Genomic DNA, 22,969 nt, shown 5'->3' with positions numbered 1-22,969 from the left:
TGCTGAAGGGAACCCATCTGTGGGGCTGATACTAACTTTAATCTTAAAAAAGAAGAATATTATTTCGGCAGTAATTTTTGCGGTAGAACCCTTTTACCAGAGTCTCCTCTGCAAATATATGTATGGGGTTGTTCCTGCTCCACAGAGTACTGCCTCAAAAGCCAACAAATACCAAAGAAGGCAGCAAAGGAAACAGAGTGGCATAGGCAGGGGCAATATAATAATTCTGGGTTTACATCTTGCTTCTTTACGTGTTGAGGGATTTCACAGTGGGGAGTGGTCATGGCAGTTGTGGTTGGGTGGGAGGGTGAAAACACTGTTGAGATGAGAAAGGGTAGTAGAGGAGAGGGAAGGAGGGCTGTGGAAAGGAGAATTAAATTTACTGGAGATTTTGGGGAGCTGTGGTCCTCATGGAGCCAGCAGCCCCCAAAGAAGATGAGTTTCATCTTCTCCCAAGTGTTTTCCTGAGCAAAAAGACCCTACTGCAATGTGCCATCCATCAGCGTCTGTCCCTGGAAGCTTATTTCAGGCGTTCATCTGGGACATCCGCTCAACTGATACCTGTGGTGACATTCACACGTACTTTTAATATGAGCCTCTAATGACCGATTACAAGTAAGGAGAGCCAAAGATCATCTTTCAGAGGGCAGCTGTTCTGGTATATCTAAGGCATTCTTAAGAGGGATAATAGAGGAGAGGTTTAGATAGGGAAGAGGAGTCACCCGCAGCTTTGACTTGGTCCTACAGCCCAAGTCTGACCAGCCTAAGAGTGCTGAAGTGGAGGGCAAAGGTTCATGATATGATAGATGCACAGTTCATAGCCAGAATTATGGTCGGCTGGGGTTATATTCCAACTGGAGTGACAGGCAGTTGTGACTTCTTTAAAGAAAAAGGCAAGATTCGGTGAATGAAAAGGAGTGAAGTGGAAGAAAATTAATTCCAGCACACCCCATAGAGCATCTCAAGGATAAGAGGCTGGAGAACCATGTTGTTTGCTTTTGGCTTTCTCATTAAATTTTGGAACTTAACTCCCCAGGCAAAAGGAATATTACAAAACAGAGAAATGCTGTGGTGGGGAAAAGGAAAAATATCTTTATTGTAACTATCACAGAGAAAGTATGTAAAAATCATTATACTACAGTGTAAGTGACTTGAAGCAAGATTTTCCATCATTGGGATTTATCTTCCCCCTTTTTTTTTTTTCATTATTCATACAGCATCTGTAACAAACAGTGGGGGAAGAAGAGCCGTTGCCAAGCTTTTGACGTGTAAAAGCAATGCTGTAGTATTCATTGGACTTTGTTTGCTGATGTCTCGCCCCAAAACTGCTCGGATCTAATTTTGCTTCTGATCTGATGTATGCTTACCCCCATCCTGCTGATTGGGCTCTGCTTCTCTACAGAGATGCACTGCTCTCACCTTCTGCCTGTGCAACCCATTTGAAGGTGCCTCCTGTTTAAATGGATGGCTGCTGTAAGCAAGAGTGAAGCACTTAGCAGAATATTGTGCTCTGAAATAGCTGTCAGTGTGGTATCCACGGAAATGCCAGGGTTTATACTAGGCAATAAACTGACAAGGAATCACGCTGTTGTGACTGGCCTTGGGGTGGTTATGTAAAGTTCTAGCTGTGAACTGACTTGCTCAAAGGAAAAACATGCAAAGCTTGTTCATAATCTTTTTTTCCTCTCCTTTCTTTTCTAACTTCTTGCAATCGTAGGGCACACAGTTGATTTTCAGTGCTGCTAAGGAACTGGGACACTTGTCAAAGCTGAAGGTATTGCTCTGCATGGCTTGTGTTAATGTCCATGTGTGTAAGCATGGAAGTGTAGTAGCGTGCAGCATGTCTTGTGATTCCAGTGGTTTGTTGCTGAATGCAGTTGTAGAAGAATGCTTTTAAATGCATGAGATGTGCTTTTTGCGTTTTGCTCACATTAGTATTGTGTTAAAATTAATTGTTAAATTTTATTGTGGATTTAATCATCGAAGTAGTTACTCTCTTCTGTAGATAACAGTGATCAGTTTGGTATATCAATTTAAAATGAAAGAAGTGCAGATCTCAGTATCTGGCCAGTTCCTGTATATCCCCATGTATAAAAGTGAGTCACTTGTGTGCTCCTGGTAATGAGATATCGGTAGGAAAGATGATTGTGCTAGCTATTGATGAATTATGTGAACTGTTACAAAAATAACTGTTGCTTATGGAAGAGAGCCTGTGTCTGTAAATTCCTTCTGCGTGGGCTGTCTTTACAGGCAAGCTGGCATTTAGCATGAAGGCTATGTTGATGTGTTTTGACAGTGCGTGACGTGACAGTGCATGACATGAGCATTACTAAGTGCACGCCATCTCATCATAAGCCAATTAAGCATTAATTCACTGGTCACGACAGGAACGGTACGAAAACAGTGACACCTTGCAACATTCAAATTGCACGATGTTGTGGTTTGACTTGTGCTACAAAACCGGTATTGTGCAAGAGGAGGTCTGAATCTGAGGTGTCACAGTGCACAAACTGTGCTGCAAGGAAGCTGAACATGAACTCTGTCTTGGAGTGTGACCAGGGAAATTGTCCCACAGCAAAGGGCGTTCTGCTAAGTGATTAGTAACATTTCAAAATGCATTCGTCTTTTCCTGTATATTTTTTTTGTCTTGCGCATGTATTACAGCTGTCTTTATATGCCTGTCTATTTCCCTTGCCCAGCAGACACGTTTTACATACACATGTTTATGAGCCAGTGCAGTACACAATTCATTTAGAGTCGTGCTTATTAGTGATACGAGTAAGTGATCTGGACGTGCAGGCGTGTCATTAGAAGCACATGCTTTTCTCCAGCTGCATTTTGGTGCTGTTACATAGCAGTTAGCAGTGACATAACATAAACCCTCCAGTGCGGTTCCCCACGAGGACAGCTGTCGCTTGTGCTGGGGGATGGCCCCGTGCACTCCTACAGCCAGGCTGTCCTCCCTGGTGACTTGGTGGCTCCCGATGACTGCACCGCCTCCTGCTTCCTGCGCTTACAATGCTCTGTGCTGCTTCCGTGGGAGAAATGGTGAGAGGGGAGCTTTGTATCCAGCCTGGGAGAGTGAGAGCTGGACCACAGCCTCCAAGTGTGACTCCCTTCTCCTGTGAGTATCCCCTTCCCCTTTCAAAAACTTCTGGAGAACCTAGCATTTGGAGGAAGAGAAGACATCCCTGCCTTCTACATGCACTCCTGGTGTCAAAGGGGGAGAGCTCTGAATTTGGTGCGTTTCTCCTTCCAGGTCACGAGGACAAGTTTGTGCACAGACGACTGCAAGTTCCTGTGGCTTGTTTGCATTCTTGGGCATAGTCAGTGGCACTCACTCTTATCTTTTACTTCTTCCATATTTGCTCATAACTGGAATTTCTTAATATATATAAGGTGCCTTTTGCAGGAGTGAGTTGGAAGCTTTGCTGATTTCCATTTGCACTGGTCAGATGAAGGCCATCCCTCAGCACCACGCTGTCTTCAGTTCAGTTACTGTAAAGCTTAACTTTGGTAACTGTGGACTACATTTTTAGAAATGGACATAATCATGCAAATCAGGCAAGCGCTGGTGTGTGTTCAGCCTTTATTTGCATATCCACATATAGGACAACAGCAGCACCGGTACACAGGATTCTATGTGCAGCATGAGAGCTGTACACAAGTGTGAAAGTACTCTACCACCTGAATTCTGGAGACCTTTAGTTCAGACAGATGGTGTGAACCAACATTGTGTCCAAAAATTTCTAGAAGAGTAAAGATGTTGCGGAAGTGTAAATTGTTTGGGTTTGTGTAAGCATCGTGGATTTTTTTTTTTTCTTTTTGGTTTTTCAGACACATATAACCGAACAGGAAAGGCATGAGTAAGTGGCTCTTCAGAGCCCTTCTCCTGTGCATTTTGCAGTTCCACTAAAAGCCTGGAAAATTTATGGGATGGATTTTAAGCTTTATTTGTCTTAAATAGAACAGGGAGAACAGAGCCCTAGTGAATCAGATAACTCAGCTGAAAACTGAGACTGACAGACCTGACAAGCACAGGCTCTCATTCTGATGACAAATCAATTTCACAGTGTATTTTAAAATGCTGAGAAAACCAACCATAAAACTGGCACCTCGGTGCCACGTATCTGCCTCCCATTTATTATCAAACTCTTTCTGCTTGGTTTGCTTAATAGCCAGCATCTGGAGCAGGGAGCAGCAGCCTCCTCTCCCGTGTGCTGCCCCCAGGGTAACCAGCAGAGCTCTGATGGTGGAGGTTGTTCGGAGAGTACCTGCAGAGAATACAAGGATGAGTCCAAGAGACCAGTTAAAGATTTTTTTTTTTTTTTTATAACTACTTCTGCTTGAAGTTGCTTAATTATTTCATATAAATACTTGTGGCTTACTCCTGGCTGGCAGTCTGGGAAGTCTAGACTCTCCGTGCAGTGCTTTGTAGAAACAGTGTGGGATTTGCAGAGGGCAGGTATGCAGGGGAATGACAGTTGTGGACTTCTCTGTGTGTAGGTGCAAGCATTACCAGTCCAGTCACTGGGTTATTTTTACATAATGTGTTGAAGTAAATGGCACTGGGAGACTCTCTTAGAAAGCAGTGATGTGTTGCTGTGCAGTGGTAGCGTGGGCACCGGCTGGGTGACCACTCAGAGCAGGGTAAGTGAGCTCTTTAGGTGTTTAAGAGAAAAATGTTGACCACCTGGTTTCTGATGCAGTGTGGGAAAACTGGCAGGCAGACCGAGAAAGTCATTTCAACAGACATGAAAGTCACTCTGCCTTGGGGACACAGCTACCCTGACTAAACTGGCCTCTCCCATGAACGTGGCCTTGGGCTCTGGCTGATTGTGCACTTCATCTGGCTGTCAGACAGAGAAAGAATGTTTTACCCTCTGTGTACTGAAGTGTGAAACCCCATCATCTTCAATTGAATTATTCCCAGCTTATGAAGAAGAGGGAGGAGAGCTATTGCTCCCCTAAGGACAGCTTGTCGCAACAGAAGATACAGCTTAGAGAGTACTGCGCCACTGCACATGGCTCCCTGGATCAGGAGCAGCCTGTGTGGGGAAAAGAGGCAAGTTGATGCATGCCTCCAGTACTCAAGAAACCACAGTGCAAACTTGTCGGAGGTACTGCTGACTTGAGAGGCATCTTCTGTACAGTTTAATGCAGCACTGGGCAAAGGTGCTAGGCTAGATGTGTGTGAGAAGCGTGGCAAATGCCTAGCACTGCACCTAGACTGCTGTGAGCCCCATCTCCATCAGGCAGGAGCTGGATCGTGGTGAATAATGAGTGGAAACAGCACTAAGCAATGTGAAGAATCGCCAGGCTGCAAGACAGCCAGCAGGCTTATCAGTGTGAAATGCACACGTGATGCCACACACTATGCATCCTTTACTCAAAGACAATTTAGTAGACGTGTCTCCTGAAAAGTGTCTCTGATCAGAGGCTATGACATGTTTAAAATAGGGCTAAGTAGCCTTTGCCTGATTTGCCAAGACCTTTTCATGAATGCTTCAGCACCCAGGCTGCAGTCAGCTGACCCTTCAGCAGCTTAAACAGTTAGAGTTTGGGTTTGTGCAAACTTTGACTTCCTAAACCATGATGTTTTTCCATGAGACCTAGACTAAGCATCAGAGAGAAAGAGCTTAGTGAAATACCAGAGGATGGCACATCCTTGTAGTCAGACAGGAGTCTAACAGGGATATGCTCCCACTGCAGGAAAGGGAATCCTTTCCCAAGGGATTCCTGGCTCTTTGCTATTAGAAATGGTGAGTCTTAATGGGAACAACTTCTTTTCGCAAAGGTGTTTTCTAGAACATGTTGCTTGCTTGGTTTTTTGTCTTCCTCTGCACCAACGATATGATAAATTAATGACTTTTGTAAACGGAAGAATTAAAAAATCCATGATCAACACCTAACAGCCTTGCCTAATATCTGGTTCTCAGAATTCCTTGATTTAGTTGGTGTTTTGAGGGCTTTGTTGTGGCTGCTTTAGAATGACAAGGGTAGCAAGCAGACTCCTGTTTGAGTTTTTCTGAGAGACAAGCTGTGATTTTAAATTGTCACTTATCTCTGTCCAGCTCCTTTCCTTATTTTTCTCTTCTGTGCCTGCAAGAAGCAGAGAAAGTGGATTTATTTTCAAGTTAAGCTGTAATAAATGACTCTGGGAGACTCCATTAAGCGTTCTTTAAACAGCTGAATTAATGCTGTGGCCACGTAACCACAGCATGGATCCAGAGAAAGTGATGATACTGGGGACGCCTTTTCTTTTAGTCTCTGACAGCATACTCATGTCAAATATAATGGTTGTTTGCAGGATCATATGGTGAGAGAAGAAACCAGGAGTCTCACTCCAAAGCAGTGTGCTGTTTTGGATCTGGCACTGGATACAATCAAAGTAAGTGATTTCTATCGTTCCCTTGCTCCATCCCCAAATACTATTTGGGAGGATAGTGCCTATCCCAGTTCAGGAGATGACAGCATTCTGTCGCTGCTGTTACAGTGATAAAGGCACTAAACGAGTGGCACTGCCATGTCTGTGTAAACCTGAATAGGCTCAGGTGACTGGCACGTGCTGGCAGCCAGCATATTTATATTTTAAGTGCTTTAGAAGAGGAAAGCCATGAGCAGTTGGTATCAGTAGCGAAGCTGTTTTGTGACTTTTTCCAGCTTTTTCCCATCCTCACACACAATAGCACATAAATATTGGTTTGCTGGTTGCAATTCTTCCTCAGTATTTTTCCTGTTTCTTCTTACTCTTAGCAATATTTCCATGCTGGTGGGAATGGCCTGAAGAAAACTTTCTTGGAGAAGAGTCCAGACCTGCAGTCACTCCGATATGCTCTGTCTCTCTACACTCAGACCACAGACACTCTCATCAAAACCTTTGTCCAGACTCAGACAGCTCAGGGTAAGACACTTTTGTGTTGCTGGCAAAGCTGAATGGAGCTATCTGCTCTGTTCGTAATTGCTCTGTCTTGTACTGCCAGTTTGTAGAGTGCTTTTGGCAGTAACGTTTCTGGAAACGTGACAATTCAGAGCTTCGAAATTGGGAGGGAGGGAAAGGGGGTTATTTCCCACTCAACAACTACATTTTCAGAGAGCAGAAATATGGGAAACATAAGGCCTGGGGTGTTTGTGGTCTTTTTTTCTGCAGTCCTCACTTAACAGTCATGTTTCATGAATTAATATGGGTGGGTGACTTCAGTGAAATTTGAAGTTACTGTTCTGAGACTTACATGGCGGTGTGAGAGACCATCTCAGCAAGGCACCACCACAGAAACTAGTCAGTGCCTGTGTCACAGGCCAGCTGTCAGCAGCCTGTGTAGGTCTGACTAAGGCTGGTTGACAGCAATGTGATGAGTCACAGAGCTGTGTGCTGCCTGTAAAGGGAAAAGTCTCTTAGGAAGGTAACAAAAGCACTGTTTTGTCTGCAGCCGGTACAGGATGTATGCGAGCTAGATGATTACAAATCACCACAACATGTTAGTAAGCTGCTGGGATAGGTCACTGGAGTTCTTTGGTAGCTTTCTAGCACCATGCTAGTGGTGCTGTTTCATTGATTTGGAAGTGGAAAACAGTTAATTGTCTCCATCTTTCATTGCTTTCATGTAAACATCTCCAGATTGTTTTACTGAATAGTTTGGTCTATAGTCAAGGACCTTCACTGGCTGACTGTGAATCTCGTTAATCTCAGAAAGAGGGGACACATGCTGTTAAAGGTTAGGTCAAAACTGAAACAGGTGCTTGAAGTTATCAGGCTGTTTACATACAAGCCTTGGCATTGGACTACTACATCTCAGCAGCAAAAGTCATACAGGTCCATGGGGGTGTCTTTCTGCAACCTTTTTGCTTGGGATCCTTTTTTGCTTTAATTCTTCCAAGCCAATGAGAGCTGGTAACCCCACGGACTGTACTAACTCTGTCAGCATACTGTCATACCGAGCCCTAAAATCAAGGGGAAAGTGATCCGTAGCCAACATACTTTTCCCTCATGTACAAATGATACTGCTTGATACTGGCATCCCCCAACCAGTGGCAAAAATACTGAGAGTTTTTGAGCAGAACAAGGTTTGGTTTTGAAGTTTTAAAGTGAGAAGTTGAGTGTAGTTTTGGAGGACTGAATCATCACTGCCTTTAGCAGGACGATATATTCTTGCTTAATTTGAAATATACTGCATAAAACCTCTGAAGTTAACTAAAGAGTCAGTAAGTGCATTTGAGAGTATGGCCCTATAGCTATGTTCCAGCAGAACAACGATGACATCCAGTGGCCAGACAGGTCAAAGACTGCTGCATCCACAAGGGAGTCCTGGAACTTGGCTGTTGCCTTTAGTTATAAAAACACTTTTTAATGGGGAACTTGTGTGCACAGTGTGTTCTCAATCTTTGCGGTTCTATGGCAAATGTTTCCCATTCTATATCCAGACCGTGAATTGAAGATAGGTTTTTGTGTGGATCCTATTACGTTTTTGTGACCAGCCAAGATACAAAGATGTGTGCAGCACTGCTGTTTTACGCTCCACACTACAGTCAGGAGTGTTTAAAATTAGAGGAAGAACATGCTCCATTGAAGTTGCAAAGTGGAAAAACCAAAGCTGATATGAGGAAACAGCTTCATGCAATGCATGATATGACTATAAAACTCCACTGAGTTTCTGCTAAACGAGTGTTTAGCAGATACACAAAAAGAACTGAACATAATCTGAGAGCAGCAGGCATATACAGAGTTGCCACAGAAATGTGTGTGTTGTTTTTTATTTTTGTTTTTGTTTTTTTAAGCAGCTTGTAAAGAATTAAGCTCTAGTTTTAGGCCAAAAGATGCACTTATGACGAGGTCATTGATTGTATCTCATAGCTGACCAATGAAATTTCTTTGTGGCTTGTCTGAGTCACTTTAGGAGGCAGATATTGGGCATGGTGGGCCACTGAGCTGGTCCAAATCAGCATCTTCAACATCAGTAGGCTTGAGAGTTTTGGACCCTGTATGGGGAACAAAAGACTGGAGCTACATCACCTATGTCTGTAGGATCAATGATGCAATATCTCCGAGAAAGGTGTGACTTGCTCCTGGGACATTGCTTGCATACACTTCTCAGTGACCCCTGTTGGTACATTGGTTTGGAGATCTGCATATGTGTTGGAGGAACAGAAGGGACAGCACTAATATTTACAGCTGGCATCTGCTTACCAGAGCTCTCTGATGTTTCCCTTCGTGAAGCCAAACTTCCCACAAACCTATGGGAGGAAATGGCTGCATGCAGATCTATTTAAATGCTGACTGCCTCTCTTACTTCACTGCCCAGTGGTTCCATCTTCCAGTTTGTGAGGTATCGGTTACCCTCATTATCTTACTGAGTAGGCTTCTGTGGCAGTATGCTGTTAAATGTTTGCTCTGCGAAGTTAGATCAGGGCTTGCAGTTCAGTTATGCCAGCACAAATTCTGATCTTGTTTTAACCCAGACAGTCCTGTACTTGCAGACAATTTTGCTGTCCCAAGCCTGTGTTTGTGTGGAAGACTTAAAAGCCTATTTGGTCTGTTAAGAGCTAGAACATTTGTCTTGTGTTTGTTTAAGTGACACCGCTAATTGGATTGTAATTCACACTCTTCTCTCTTTATCCTGCTTGCTTCTTGCCTTTTGAATTCATGTCTCAGTGCATGATGGGAAAGGTATTAGGTTTACCGCTAATGAGGACGTTCTTCCTGATAAGGGTATGTTCAAGACTAATGTTGTTGCCATAACAACATTAGCCAGCTGCCTTGCTTTTGAAGTCATCTTGCCCATGCTCAGAAACCTTTTCCAGAGATGCATTCCCTTTAGCTCCCTATAGAAGTGAACTTTCACTGAATGCTTGCATCCCACAGACGGAGCCACGGGTTGCGTGGTGTAGAAGTCTGTGCCCTGCCTGAGAGCCTGTTCCAAAGCTTGAGGTTTATTCGCGGGATGTGAAAGCTGTCTCGAAAATGGACTGTCTTTTGAGAGATGCTACAGACTTGTTCCGCTACCCTTTAACATGGGCTGTGTATTGCCGTTTCAAGTCCTAGACTTGCATGCGTATGGTCTACTGAGACAGGCTACTGTAATACATGGTAATGTCTGTTATGCGCTCAAGGTTATGGCCGAGCTTGAAACATCTGGCTTGAAAGACAGGCAGCTAAAAGTCTGGGTGCTCAGGAGAGCCCTAAAAAATTAAGTCTTGTTGTGTTTCATGTTTCAATTTATTTTCTGCTATCCAGAGTCTTTTTGTTATCTTAGGTGAAAACATCTCTAACACGTTGCATGAGCTCAGTTCTGCAGTTTCACCTTCCACTGTCACAATACCAATGAGAATTTCATGCCAAGATTTAAATCTGTTGTCACAAAATGTGCAAGCATGTATATGCACACACTTCTACGCAACCAGAATATTTTTCATTGGCCATCTACAAAGTGGGGGTTTTTTTGTCTCTGAACATTTCAGTTAATAGAACAAAATTTTTGTATGAAAAGACAAGAACTAAGGTAGGACCAAAATTATCTTATTTTGTCTCCCTCAAAGGTAATGGGATGGTTCTGCTGTCATTCCTCTGAAACATCAGTACCTCCTTTATAACCTCTTAATTACACTAAACATTAGTAAAATGAAGACCTGAGTGTTTAATGGCTGATATTTCTGCAGGTGTGGCCTGATAAAGTTGTTATGTACTGTTGGTAATCTTGTCTATTCCCATGGACAATGCCGACCCTATAAGTGATAGACCCACACCATCAGATAGGTCAGCTCAACAATTAAGCCTCCTAATTTTAAAGCTCTGTGCTTATATACAGGAAAGAAGGAACACTGCCCTTCTAAGCCGGGAGAAAACAGTATATTCAAGATCATGTACAAATGTTACAGCCTAGAGGCTGTTTATTGTACTCAGGTCAAGGATGAGAATCTACCCTGAGATAATAATCTGAGGTTCTGTTATGTTTACTCAGATACTTTTACTTGTATGTTAATGTGACTTTCACTGCCTACAGTTCTGCTGTGCTGTATAATTGTCTTCATAGAATTGCACAGATTAGCTCTCAATCTTTTAAATGAGTGGTTTTGCTGCCTGCAGAATGTTCTTGCAAAAGTTGATGTGTTAGATCTATCTAATCAAAATGTTTGTTTAATGATATCCTTCAAACTCCTTATCTTCAATTTCAAACACACGAATTCTTTCACTTAGTAATGTGTCTTAGCCTCAAAATTGACAAAACAACACTGCTGTTCGTAGGTACTCAGTTACCCTCTAGGTATCCCAATTACAACAGCATTGCTAATTGTCAGCCTGAGATCAGACAGTTATCAAAGAGAAAGTAGAATCAATCTTGCTATCTTATCAAAGACTTCATCTTCATTTTGCAAAGCAGTCTTTTTCTGTAATTTACATGACATCTTACTTTCCTACCCAGAAAAATGTCATCTCCGCATATTGCATTATAATTATGATTAAAAGTTAAAAAGTTGAAAACATCATAATACACAAATTGTAAAGTTCATGAGATCTTCTTCCTCTCTTACAACATATTATCTTTTCATCTGTGAAGCTACATCTTGTTTTCTCCCTGGCTAATTGATGAAGGGAAATAAGTATGCAAGTTGTGAGTGCTTCTGTCTCTTCATTTTTGGTGCGCAGCAGTGAAGGGATTCTCATTATCCTCTGAAGGGAGGCAGATAGGCAGTCAGGGTGACAACTTTTATCTGACATACAACATGGAAAAAGCTTCTTGGAGGGTGAGTCTGCGCTATAGCTCAGTGCAAATCACTAACATCTTTGTCTTTTTTTTTTTTCCTAAATTTTCTCTCTGGTGTGGTTTTTTTGTTTTGTTTTGTTTTGTTGTTTTTTTCATCATCCCTTCTTCCCTGAGCAGACAGGAATGCTGGTGCCCAGCACTGGAATGCCTGCATGTGCGCACAATAGCTTGGCAGGAATCTCTGAAAAATCCTTGCTCCCAGTGAGGGTCCATTGTCGAGCTTTAGATCTCTTAAATTCTTTTATAATTCTTACTAGTATTCTCAACAGGATGCGATCTTTATCAAGTGCAAAAAACATTAGTGTTTATGTGTGCTGGGCATGCAAGCCTGATATTATTTTGCATTTATGTTACATTATCAATGTTGACTGAAAAGCTGGCTATGGAAGGTGTACTGGGAAAATGCTATTCTCTTGCTGAGGCCATAAATCAAAGACGTGTGCCAGTGAACAATAATGCATGCATGCACGGGGGGGTGTCCATTTTCTTCCAACAGGCTCTGGTGTGGATGATCCTGTGGGTGAAGTGTCCATACAGATCGACCTGTATACACACCCAGGAACCGGTGAACACAAAGTCACGGTGAAAGGTACAGCTAAGCATTTGTTACCGCTCAGGCTCTGACTGTGTCAAGGCAAATCTCCAGCTGGCAGTCATTAGATTTCTGTGTTAGCTCCTGTGACATGAATCCAGAATTCTTTTCCCTCTTTCAGATCAGGAACAAATGGGCTTCTCCAGTCCAACCAGTGACATGGCAGTGTACAGTTCTGTTGTTTATTGGCAGCGATACATGAAGTAAACAAAAATCAGATGATGGCTCTAACCAGGCGCCACAGTTTAGCCTGTGCTGTAGGGAACAGGGCAGCATGACAGGGCGATGTTGTGAAATTGCTTAGTGTAAACCGAGAGATCGCAGAGCCAGTAAGAGTTCAGAGGCTCCTCTCCCCCATCCTGAAGGCCACACTGGTCCCTGAAGAGCTGCTCTGAAAATAACCAAAGCAGTGATTCATCCCAGGCTTCCTCTTCCTAGTTTGTCTCCTTTGCTCGAATACAGCGTGCTTAACGACTTTAATTTCCTCTAAAGATTTATGTAAACAGCTCTTCAGGCCGCTCTTCTCCTGGCTAGATCTACACTGCAATGCAAAAACTGATTTTCAGAGCTATTTCCTGTGCTTCAGTCTGCTCCCTGCAGTGACCTGAGAGAGAATGAGAATTAAAGAGCTAATAATTCTGGGTTCTGGACCCACCCATGGATCATGGGCTTTGTTTGCCTTACCTGCAGTCTCATTTTCCTTTTCAACAGAGACCTTAATATCAGTCCCTAAAATGCCCTTTTTTTTTCTCATGCCACACATAATGGAAAGTTAAGCACTGAACCAGCAGGGCAGCCTGCCCAGAGCTACATGGATGCCTGTTTTTTGGACTAATTTCTTCACTATGCAAATGGCATAAGCTAAATGCTGTCCTCAGCATTAAATTCCCTTTACAGAACTTTAAACTAGAGCAAAAAAGCATATCTTTACATTACAAAAAAGCCCTGCCCATGTGTGTCAGGACACTCATGTGTTTTGAGTTGGACTTTGTCTTCTGAAACAAGAAATGAAAAGCAGAGCAGAACAGAAAGGTGTCCAGAGTAATGGGAACAAGTGAGTATTTACTGTAAAACAGGTTGTGACTCTCTCTTCCAGTTGTGGCAGCCAACGACCTGAAGTGGCAAACGTCTGGCATGTTCCGTCCGTTTGTGGAAATCACCATGATTGGGCCCCATCAGAGTGACAAGAAGAGGAAGTTCACAACCAAGTCAAAGAGCAACAACTGGGCTCCCAAGTACAATGAAACTTTTCACTTGTGAGTGTGAAAACTAGCCTGCGGATCTGATGTGGCAGGTTCAGGTGGGGTTTTCCAGTGTCTGTGAACAGCCTGCTCAGGGCTCAAAGGAGCACCTGAACCAGTAGCTTGGCCCAGCATTTGGTGTCTTGGCAGGAAAAGCAGGAAAAGCTAGATTATGGAAGTTCTTGCTGTGGATGGGACGCTGAGGTCTGTACCAGCTGTGTCCTTTGACTGCCTTCTGAAACACGTGTGTCCTGTCAGCATATTTTGCTGTGCTCCATCATTTTAACAAACTTTGTATCTTTTGCTGGTAGAGTTGAGGCTAAAAGTTCATGATGTATTTTTATTTCTTTCAGTCTTAATAGGTGGCTTTTATCCCAACTTGACCTGTGGAACATGCTTTCTGAACTTGTTTCCAAGGATACAGCCCTTTGGAACTGGTAGCAAGTTGCACCGCTAAAATTGCGGTCTTTCTCGACACGGAGTATAGATCTCTTCTTATTTGGCTTTCATTATTACAAAGGCATCTTCCTTCTTGGAAGGCTCAACAAAGGGAGCTACAGACTAGTGCTTACCCAGCTGTACAGTAGGAATGAGAGATGATGATCACCAGCAAAGACTGTAAACGTCTTAAGGGAGAGGGACTGTCCATATAATTTTTCTTTGATGTGGCGAAAGGCAGGCTTTCTCAAAGTGAAGAGATTTTGTCCTTTTTTTTTTAATTCGTTTAATTCTAGAAACATCAGAAAGGTTTGGGATGTAATTTTATTAGCTTTTGCTTTAATGGAAGGTTCTGAATCTTTAACAAAGACTTAATCTAGTTAAAATACTAATTACTGAAATGAAGCACCCTGAACAGAAGCAGAGATGTTTAAAGTCATCTGAGTTGAAAAATCTATTAGCATGGCTTTAATGTTCTCGGCTTCCCTCATTTCACAGTTTAACACACACATGTGAAGGCAACTTGATAAGGGTGATTCGTTTTTTAAGTAGCCAGGTTGTCCTCATCAGCCACAAAACAGAAAAAATGCCCATACACCATAGGTTTTCCTTATCCCTCTTTGACCAGGGATTTCTGTGGAAAGGAGTTTTCTGTGGCTCATCTAAGCACTCAACACCTGTATTTTGCGGAGGAGTTTATACATTCTGAGAAACTGTAAGTAAACCTGTGTGTGTTTTTCAGCATACTGGGGAATGAAGACGGCCCTGATGCCTACGAGCTCCAAGTCTGCGTGAAGGATTACTGCTTTGCTCGGGAGGACCGAGTGCTGGGGATAGCAGTGATGCAGCTCAGAGACATAGCAGACAAAGGGAGCTGTGCTTGCTGGTGCCCCCTCGGGCGCAGGATTCACATGGATGAGACTGGGCTTACAGTCCTGAGGATTCTCTCTCAGAGAACCAATGATGAAGTTGCCAGAGAATTTGTGAAGTTGAAATCTGAGTCCCGCTCCACAGAGGAGGGCACCTGAGCCGAGCTGTGTAGTGTTCCCTTTTCTCTTCTGCCTTGTGCCAACATGTGCAAGTGTTCAACAATTCTCTTTTATTAAATACAAAAGGTTTTTTCTTGTTGTCTTTGTCAGCTCCAATAGCGCACGTGTGCTGTACAGGAAACAAATCCATCAATCTGATGTGAATTATTTATTTTTTAGTAGCTGGGTAAGACGCCATAGAGAATGAGACAATCTCTTCTTATTTAAGATGCAAATTCTGCTTTGTGTATATAAATTATTTTATATTGGAGGCTGGGTATGCTGGGTTTTGTTGATATGCAGCACTGTGATTTTATCCTCTGAAGCTGGCAGACGTTAAAAAGGTTCTACATAATCACACTAAGATACAAACACATAACTGTGTGGAAATTGGGAGAAGAAGAGTGATTTGGGGTTTTGGCAAAGCACAGTTATCTCTCGTTGAATTTGTGTACTATGGAGCTGCCAGGGGATGTTCTGGCACAGATTATACCAGTGTCCCAGTGTGATACACAGACACCTCAACGTCTGCTTGAAAAAGATGTTGCAAACTGCTCTGAAGATGCACACCAAATGAATTTATGACCATGGATGTGCTGCTGTGAGCATGGGTGAGACCAGTGGGACAAGTCCAGAGGGGCCTAAGATCTCATAGCCAAAAGCTGCAAAGGCAACACACCAGGAGCAGACTGCAGCTGCCCTGCCGGTGTAATTAGATGGTCGGTGTGTCTCGGAGAATATAAATCCCCACGTGCTGCTGGGAATCCTGCATCACCATGGGGGTACTGCGAGCTGCTGAACTCCGCGAGTCACACTTTGGCTACCATGCCCAACATGGTAAGGAAGGGAACAACATTACAGCCATGACAAATAACATGGCTGCTATGTACTTTTTCCACTTCAATATTATTTTGTTAGTTTTTTGACATAGGATTGGATAATTTAATACTTGCAGGCTTTCTGTAGCATTTTGTTACCCTGCAGTAGCTGATACCATTCCTTACTATGAACCCAGAGATGATGGCCTGCTTGGGGAGAGAGCAACATCTCTCCCCTCTGCAAGTACTCACTCTGGAGTGCTGGTCAAGGGGCAGCAGGTCCTTCAGTTCTGATCTGGAATCGCTGTTGGCCATGCTGCAGTTGCTCCACGCTGATTGTCATTAATCTGTGATTTAACGATACCATTGATAATATATTTGCACTGTCTTAAAGAAGCATCCTAGTTTTGTTTTCTTGCAAAACGAAACACTGTCCAGAGCAAAGTGATTGCAGGATGGTCAGAATTTCTGACAGAAAATTCATAAGCAGGAAGGTCAGGAGTAGTGATTGCACCTGAGGTATGTTTGTCGGAGGGTTTTACTCTTTTGGGGATTTTTTTGCTATTTCCAGCCGCTCTTGTGCTCTGGAAAGAGCAGCTGGAACAAGCCAGTCCTTGCCCATAAAGTACTGTAATACTGTCAATAAATTCAAGGACTGCATATTAGATGACTTTCTTTTTTCTATTTTTTCTGACACTTGTACAGCTCTATGATAAGACTCCTGTATTTCGTGGGCCTGCTCCTAGGGTTCTGAGACGGCTCATCTGCTTTGTTCTTGTCTGTGGTGTATTGTAATAGTGCTCTTCAAAACTCCAAGCTATTTGTCATGATTTTGAATCATTGTATGTGCCATTGTTATGAGAACTCTTAGTACAGTCTTTAATAAACTCTTTTAGCAGCATTTGGAGTCATCTTGTTGAGGTGTAACTGTAATTTGGTTCGCTAAATCACGTAGGGCGGAATCACTACTGCATCTTTGCAAATTACTCTCGTTTAGTACGTAGGTATTTCTGTGGTGCTGTCGATGCCCTGCAAGGGGTATGAGTCAGACAATTCCCCCCTCCTCCATGGTGCCTCCATCCTTGACATCTTTCCCTGAAGTTCTTGGCTTCTGATAACACACTGAGAAGTCACAGAAAAGCATAAACACTTCCTTTTCTTCTCCTGTCTGGCCTTTTAAGTCAAGTTTCATTTGTGCTCAGGTAGCCTCCTGAAGTTGCTGAACAGAAAGACTCAGGCAGGCAGTAGGATACTTTACAGATAACATACAAAGAAAAATAATTCTATACCAAACTTGATTCATACCTTCCAGTCTAATATGAGCATTAATACTCTGTAGATGGTATTGACCAGAGAGGAGAGAATAAACCTTCTTGATGTCAGGTAAACTACTACCCCTCTTCGTTTGTTGGGGATGCTGCCAAAAAAAATTTCCAGCAGACAAGCTCAAGTAAATCAAAGGACTCATATTTCATGATAATTCTCTGAATTTTTGCGATGTGAGATGCCATTTTTTCCTTAGGTAACGTACGCTGAGCAATGCAAGGATCTCGGCTAGCTCACAGTCCAGCTTGTATCTGTATTTCTGTTCCTGGCTTCATCACAGGGAAGTCACCGAGTTTGATGGTGTATCCCGTGTGATGTGTTGTTAGAAGCAGGACTTTAAAGCCCCACTTCACTACCAACTGAGATGGTGCACATCTCATCAGCATGCTCGCTTGTCATCGCTTCAGCCAGCGCTGCCGTGGAGCCAAACCAGTAGAGAGCTGTTCAAAGGAGAAGCATCATCTGTAGCCATTGGGAAGAGGCCTGGGCAGGGCAAGAGGTTTGGCTTTATTGACAGAGCCGAGAACCAAAGTCTCCTGAACGCACTGCTTATCCACCAGTCTGGTGCTGCTCCTGCAAACCAAGTTTGTGAACGTTTAAATTGTAAAATCAATTTCCGTAAGTGTTGCTCTGTAATATGTTTGTCTAAAATCATCTACATGTCTTGCCTTGTTTCTTGGGTTTACACTCATTGGGACGCTTTCAAATTTTCTGTCCTGCGTGAAAATTCATGCAGACTTGAGCTACAAACATGCAGACTTTTTGTTGTACCTGTGGCAACAATACTGTGTTGTGTACATGTCTCTCTTCACTCTGAACACTCCTCAAAGTGACAGCTGGATATAGGATAGACACTGTGTGTACCATATATATACAGACATAATAAATACATCAATAAATAGAATACATATGTTATAAATACATATATACTGGTGTACCTGGGGTGGAAACAGCTATCCTGAGTTGGAAAAGGCTGTTCCAAGAACATGGTGGCAAAGATGGCAAGCAGCAGGGAGGGGTAAGTTGCCTGCCATCCTGTCCAGGGGTCTGCAGAGGGGAGCGACACTGAACTTCAGGTGGGACAGGAGAGAGGTGAGAGATGAGCTGGATTTTGGAGGCAGGCAGGTGAATTCTGCCGATGGTCTGGCTGTGCTTGCCTGGGGTGTTTCCACTGGGTCTGTGGGAACAGCAGAGTGGTTTCGGAACAAGAGTCCAGCTCGCACAAATCCTGCTTCCAAGAGTGGTTACAAGCAGCAGTCCGGAGAAGGCTAAGAACAAGCTGAACTAATGATGCTTCCTTCTGATGCTCTTTATGATGCTCGCAATTTTTAACTCTGGAGATATTCCTGACTTTGTGGTTTCTCTTTAATCTAAGCTATCCTTCTGTCGCCCCTGGAGTCCCTGTAAAGGAGTTCCATGGATTTACTAGTTGTTGCATGAAGGCCTATAGCTTTGGGGTTTTTTTGAACCTGGTTCCAACTAACTTAGTTTAGTGGTCTCCATTTTTCTGTTCAGAAAGATGCTGAATTGCTCTCCTACCTGCCCTTACTGGGGCAATGAAGATAGTGCAGACCTCTACCATATCCCACCCTAGTCACTGCTCTTTGAGGCTGCAGTGTCCCAGTTTGTTCGGTTATCCCAAACCTTAGATAATCTTTGCTATTCTTGAACCTTTTCCATTCACATGGATCATATCTGAGCTATGAGGACCAGAACAGCCTCCAGCATTCAAAATGTGGACCAACATCCAGGACATAGCCTTCTGAAGGTAGAAGTTTGCTCCTAATCTTAAGAGTAATAGTTGTTCAGAAAACTTACAGGCTGCCAGCAGAAGAGACTGGCAGGCTGCTGGAGGAGCAGGGAGCAGGCACGTTGCCAGACCTCCCTGGTGGCAGAGGGACCTTTTTTAGGAACCCAAGAGGGGAAGTTCAAGAGGTTGCTGCAGCTCGAGGATCTCAGTGCTACTCAGAGCAAACCTGAGAGAGAATGAATCCACCCTGCTGAGCATTCAGTGGATGGTGGAGAGCTGTTAGCAATCCTTTTATTTCTAGCCTTTATTTGAAAAGATGAGATAATTTTCTAAGGATAGAGAGAAAGAAAGAAAGCCCGGCTTTTGGACTTAACAGAGTTTTTGATCTTTAGGAAATTCCCTTCTAAAGCTGTGGCCAGCTTGGGGGTGAGACAGCAGAACTTGAAGGGATGACACGTGCTTGTGAGCATGTGATGGGGATAAAAAGACCTTATGGGAAAGGATGTTGTGTTTCTGGGTGTGTGATGGGAGAGAGGAGAGACCCAAAGGCAGAGGTGGGGAGGGTGGTTTATCAGTCTTACTGGAAAAGTTTAACAAGTTGATGGATGGAGCCAAGAAGGTGGCAAGAGAATGGGAGGGTTTAGGGAGGGACTAGGGCAGACTGAGAAGGCAGCTGGCACTTCAGGCGTGGGATCAGGGTATTCAGTTTCCCTGTTTCTGGGCAGCAGCAGGGAGGGAGGAGGCAGTGTAGTGGCAGCCGAGGAGGTCAGGCTGCTCGTGGGATTTCCTTCAGACATGTCATCTTCCTCCTTTTCTGCTCTTACGCTCTCATTTCCTCCCTTGTAGAGAAAATTCTGGATGTAGGCCAGTGAACATGTGCAATACAGGTAATGAAGCTGGTGATATCCCCTTGTGCTTGGTGGAACATACTCTGTGGGTCTGAGCCCTCCCTGGGGGATCTGGTATAATCCACCAAGCCCCTCTGTCGAGCCAGGAGTGTGGACACTTGGACGACTTTTTTCAGGACCTCAGTTCTCTGATACTTGAAACTATCTTCTGAGTTGCTACCTGTGATTTATGGCCAATCTACAAATACTTGTTCTTGCACCACAGTGGTGTTTATGATGATGAAGTCCATTTAGTAGCTCCTGATGCTTGGATAACATTGCACTCTCCACTAAACTTTGTTCTGCTAAACTGGACAAGGGCTAGACTTCTGTTCATAAGGAGTGCTCTCCATTTCCAGTCATCTGTGCAGAGTTTCTTTGCATCTGCTCTAATGTGCAGCTCTTCTGGCACCCCTTATTCCTAACTTTAACAACTTCTCATTGTTAGTCACTGCCTTTGTGGGCTTCTCATATTTCGCGGCCCATTTCTGTTATGTCACCTCATAGTTGTTTCACTAACCCCAGTCTCCTCCAGCTTCACCCAGAGTTCCCATCTGACTAGGTATGCAGTGGTTTTTTTGAGTCCACCTGGACTTTGAGCTGCCAGAGTTGTTCTTAGAATGAGGTTTGCCCAGCTGCAAGCTGTGGTATGATTCAGTTGGTTCCTGAATGACACTGAGTGCCTCTTACCGTCACGCATTCAGCTCTGCAAGTGGCTGCTGCTCCCAAGTCATCTCAGAAGCAATGGATCCAGCTTACAGAAATGAATGGCTTTGACAGGGTGGAGCTGGGAAGTCAGCTAGCAGAGCCAGGGTCAAGTTGGTCCTGCACATTCTAGCTGTGCCAAACCCACACTGCCTTTTGCCTCGCTTTCCATCCTTCCTTGTATTATTCTTTCCTTGAAGACTTTTAAAAATTTTCACGCTGTGCAGGTCAGCCTAACAAGCTGGAAGTCACTTGGATACGTGACACATTTTGCACATTATTCTCCAGTCACATAACCTCCACCTTCACAGATGAACAAACCCTTGCTGCCAAACTTCCAGTTCCGCATTTCTGTGTTATCAGAAGCGTAGCGGGGAAGTGATCCTTCCCCAAGGATCAGAAGGGTTTGAGCCCTCAGAACCTTTAGTGACCGTAGCGCAGTACTTTTTGTTTCCTCATTTTCTGTTTCAGGCCATTGCTTTCTCTGTGGGCAGTCCCTCTGAGGCCAAGTTCTGCTTTTGTGGGATTTTTTTCACCTGCCTGTCCTTGAACCTCTTCTTCCTGAAAAAGGTGCGTATGATAGAAGGGACTCCAGGGTCCCTTTGTAGCCTGTCCCTCAGTCACCCATCACCATGAAACAGGCTTTAGACTCAGACTAGTCCCCAGGAACATCTGCTCTGCTCCCTCTCAGGCCAGAAGACCAAGGAAATCCTCCAGCATCATATCAGCAACCTAAAAAACTCAAAAAAATGTGGTGAGCGATGAGAAGAGAGAAAGCCAGAACCTGAGCTCTGCTGCCACCTTAGAAAAGTCCTCACTCCTAGACATGTCCGATTCAAATACAGCCAGAAGAACAGGCAGGTGGACTGTGCCTCTCTAGTCTCAGACCCTGGTAACATCTATCAGTCTGACCTGGTGACGTCCATACCTGCAATCCTGCTTAACACTGAGAAAAAGCAAGATCGTGAGATGCTTGAGCTGAGTTTTTTAGCACCTTTTGTGCATTGCAAAATGCACTGAAAATTAGAGCGGTTACACTTTGGGAATGAAGAGTGATAGTTCCTGGCAACCTACGGATGACAAGCAGAAGTATGGAAGTGTAGCATTAGTTATTTCAGTACAATCTAACGCTGTGTGATAAATAATGTAAACATACAGATAAGATTCAGAATACTTGGAGACAAAAGCTTTTATTGGAGATACTGATCTTGCCCTCCAGCACTCAGGATGATGGCAGGCTGGCAGGGCTCATGGCAAACTGTGTAAAAGGCTTCTCCCAGCCCAGTAAGGATTTCGCTTGGAGACCAAAGCACTAGCTTCAAGTTCTTCCGTGACAAAGTACGTAGCACTCTGTGCTCTCAATCTATGTGCTTCAAAGAACCTTTGTATTTTCTCTGTTCCCTTGGCATGATTAATTCAGATGAACTTTAACCAGTTCTTATTTATCTTTGCTTGATTTTCAATACACATGGGGTTTTTTGTTGTGGTTTCAGAAACTGAAAGACCCTTTACTCATCCTTGCATTTAAACTGCAAATAAGGATTCACAGGAACTATCCTGTGCTTTTATGAGTTTCTCTTTTTAGTATTTCCACTGCTTATTGGAACCAAATCCAGAATAACACCTCCTTTTGTCATCTTTGTGACTATGTGCTGACAAAACCTGTCAGTTGTCACATCTGGTAGTGCCATTATTAATAGCAGCTGATCTCCAATTGCTGAGATGCTGGTTTCCTGTAATGAGAACTGCCAGCCAAAAGGATTTCCATCTATTGGCTATAATTCAGATGATGTGAGAATATCAAACCTGTGAACCAACCCATGGGGAGGTACATTGGAGTTAAGCGAATTTTGCAAACAAAGCTGCACCCACAGTGCTGGCTGGGCATCTTTTTTCTTTTCTTTTATTTTTTTTTTTCATCCCCTTGAGATGCTTTTTCATAGAATTGTAGAATCATAGTATTGTTTGCGTTGGAATGGACCTTATAGATCACCTTTTTCCAACCCCCCTGCCTTGGGCAGGGACACCTTCCACCAGACCAGGTTGCTCAAAGCCCCGTCCAGCCTGGCCTTGAGCACTGCCAGGGAGGGGGCAGCCACAGCTTCTCTGGGCAACCTGGGCCAGGACCTCACCACCCTCACAGGGAAGAATTTCTTTCTTCTATCTGATCTAAATCTCCCCTCTTTCAGCTTGAAGCCATTACCCCTTGTCCTATCACTACATGCCCTTGTAAAAAGTACCTCTCCAGCTTTCTTATAAGCCTTCTTGAAGTACTGGAAGGCTGCTCTAAGGTCTCCCTGGAGCCTTCTCTTCTCCAGGCTGAAAAGCCCCAACTTTCTCAGCCTTTCCTCACAGCAGAGGTGCTCCAGCCCTCAGATCATTGTTGTGGCCTCCTCTGGCCCTGCTCCCACAAGTCCAGGTCTGT

At 43.7% G+C, this 22,969-nt stretch overlaps 1 protein-coding gene across 11 annotated transcripts in view; it reads left to right on the top strand.

Annotated features, from left to right (window-relative positions):
* The window catches only part of UNC13B (unc-13 homolog B), a 219,320-nt gene extending 202,542 nt beyond the window's left edge, over positions 1 to 16,778 (top strand). For 7 of the 11 annotated variants that reach the window (XM_075447133.1, XM_075447132.1, XM_075447137.1 and 4 more), the window contains 7 exons: positions 1,718 to 1,774; positions 6,311 to 6,391; positions 6,757 to 6,904; positions 9,650 to 9,706; positions 12,256 to 12,348; positions 13,448 to 13,607; positions 14,773 to 16,778. In XM_075447133.1, coding sequence (XP_075303248.1) covers positions 1,718 to 1,774; positions 6,311 to 6,391; positions 6,757 to 6,904; positions 9,650 to 9,706; positions 12,256 to 12,348; positions 13,448 to 13,607; positions 14,773 to 15,058 — 882 coding nt within the window. In that variant the 3' untranslated portion in view covers positions 15,059 to 16,778. The remainder of the gene's footprint in view (positions 1 to 1,717; positions 1,775 to 6,310; positions 6,392 to 6,756; positions 6,905 to 9,649; positions 9,707 to 12,255; positions 12,349 to 13,447; positions 13,608 to 14,772) is intronic. The other 4 variants (XM_075447135.1, XM_075447134.1, XM_075447130.1 and 1 more) reach the window with 2 other exon arrangements.
* Positions 16,779 to 22,969: the final 6,191 nt, after the last annotated feature.

Source organism: Opisthocomus hoazin, chromosome Z (assembly GCF_030867145.1).
Source record: "Opisthocomus hoazin isolate bOpiHoa1 chromosome Z, bOpiHoa1.hap1, whole genome shotgun sequence".
Lineage (NCBI taxonomy): Eukaryota > Metazoa > Chordata > Aves > Opisthocomiformes > Opisthocomidae > Opisthocomus > Opisthocomus hoazin.
The sequence above is the reverse complement of the archived record's forward strand: the minus strand, read 5'-3'. Positions and strand labels throughout refer to the sequence as shown.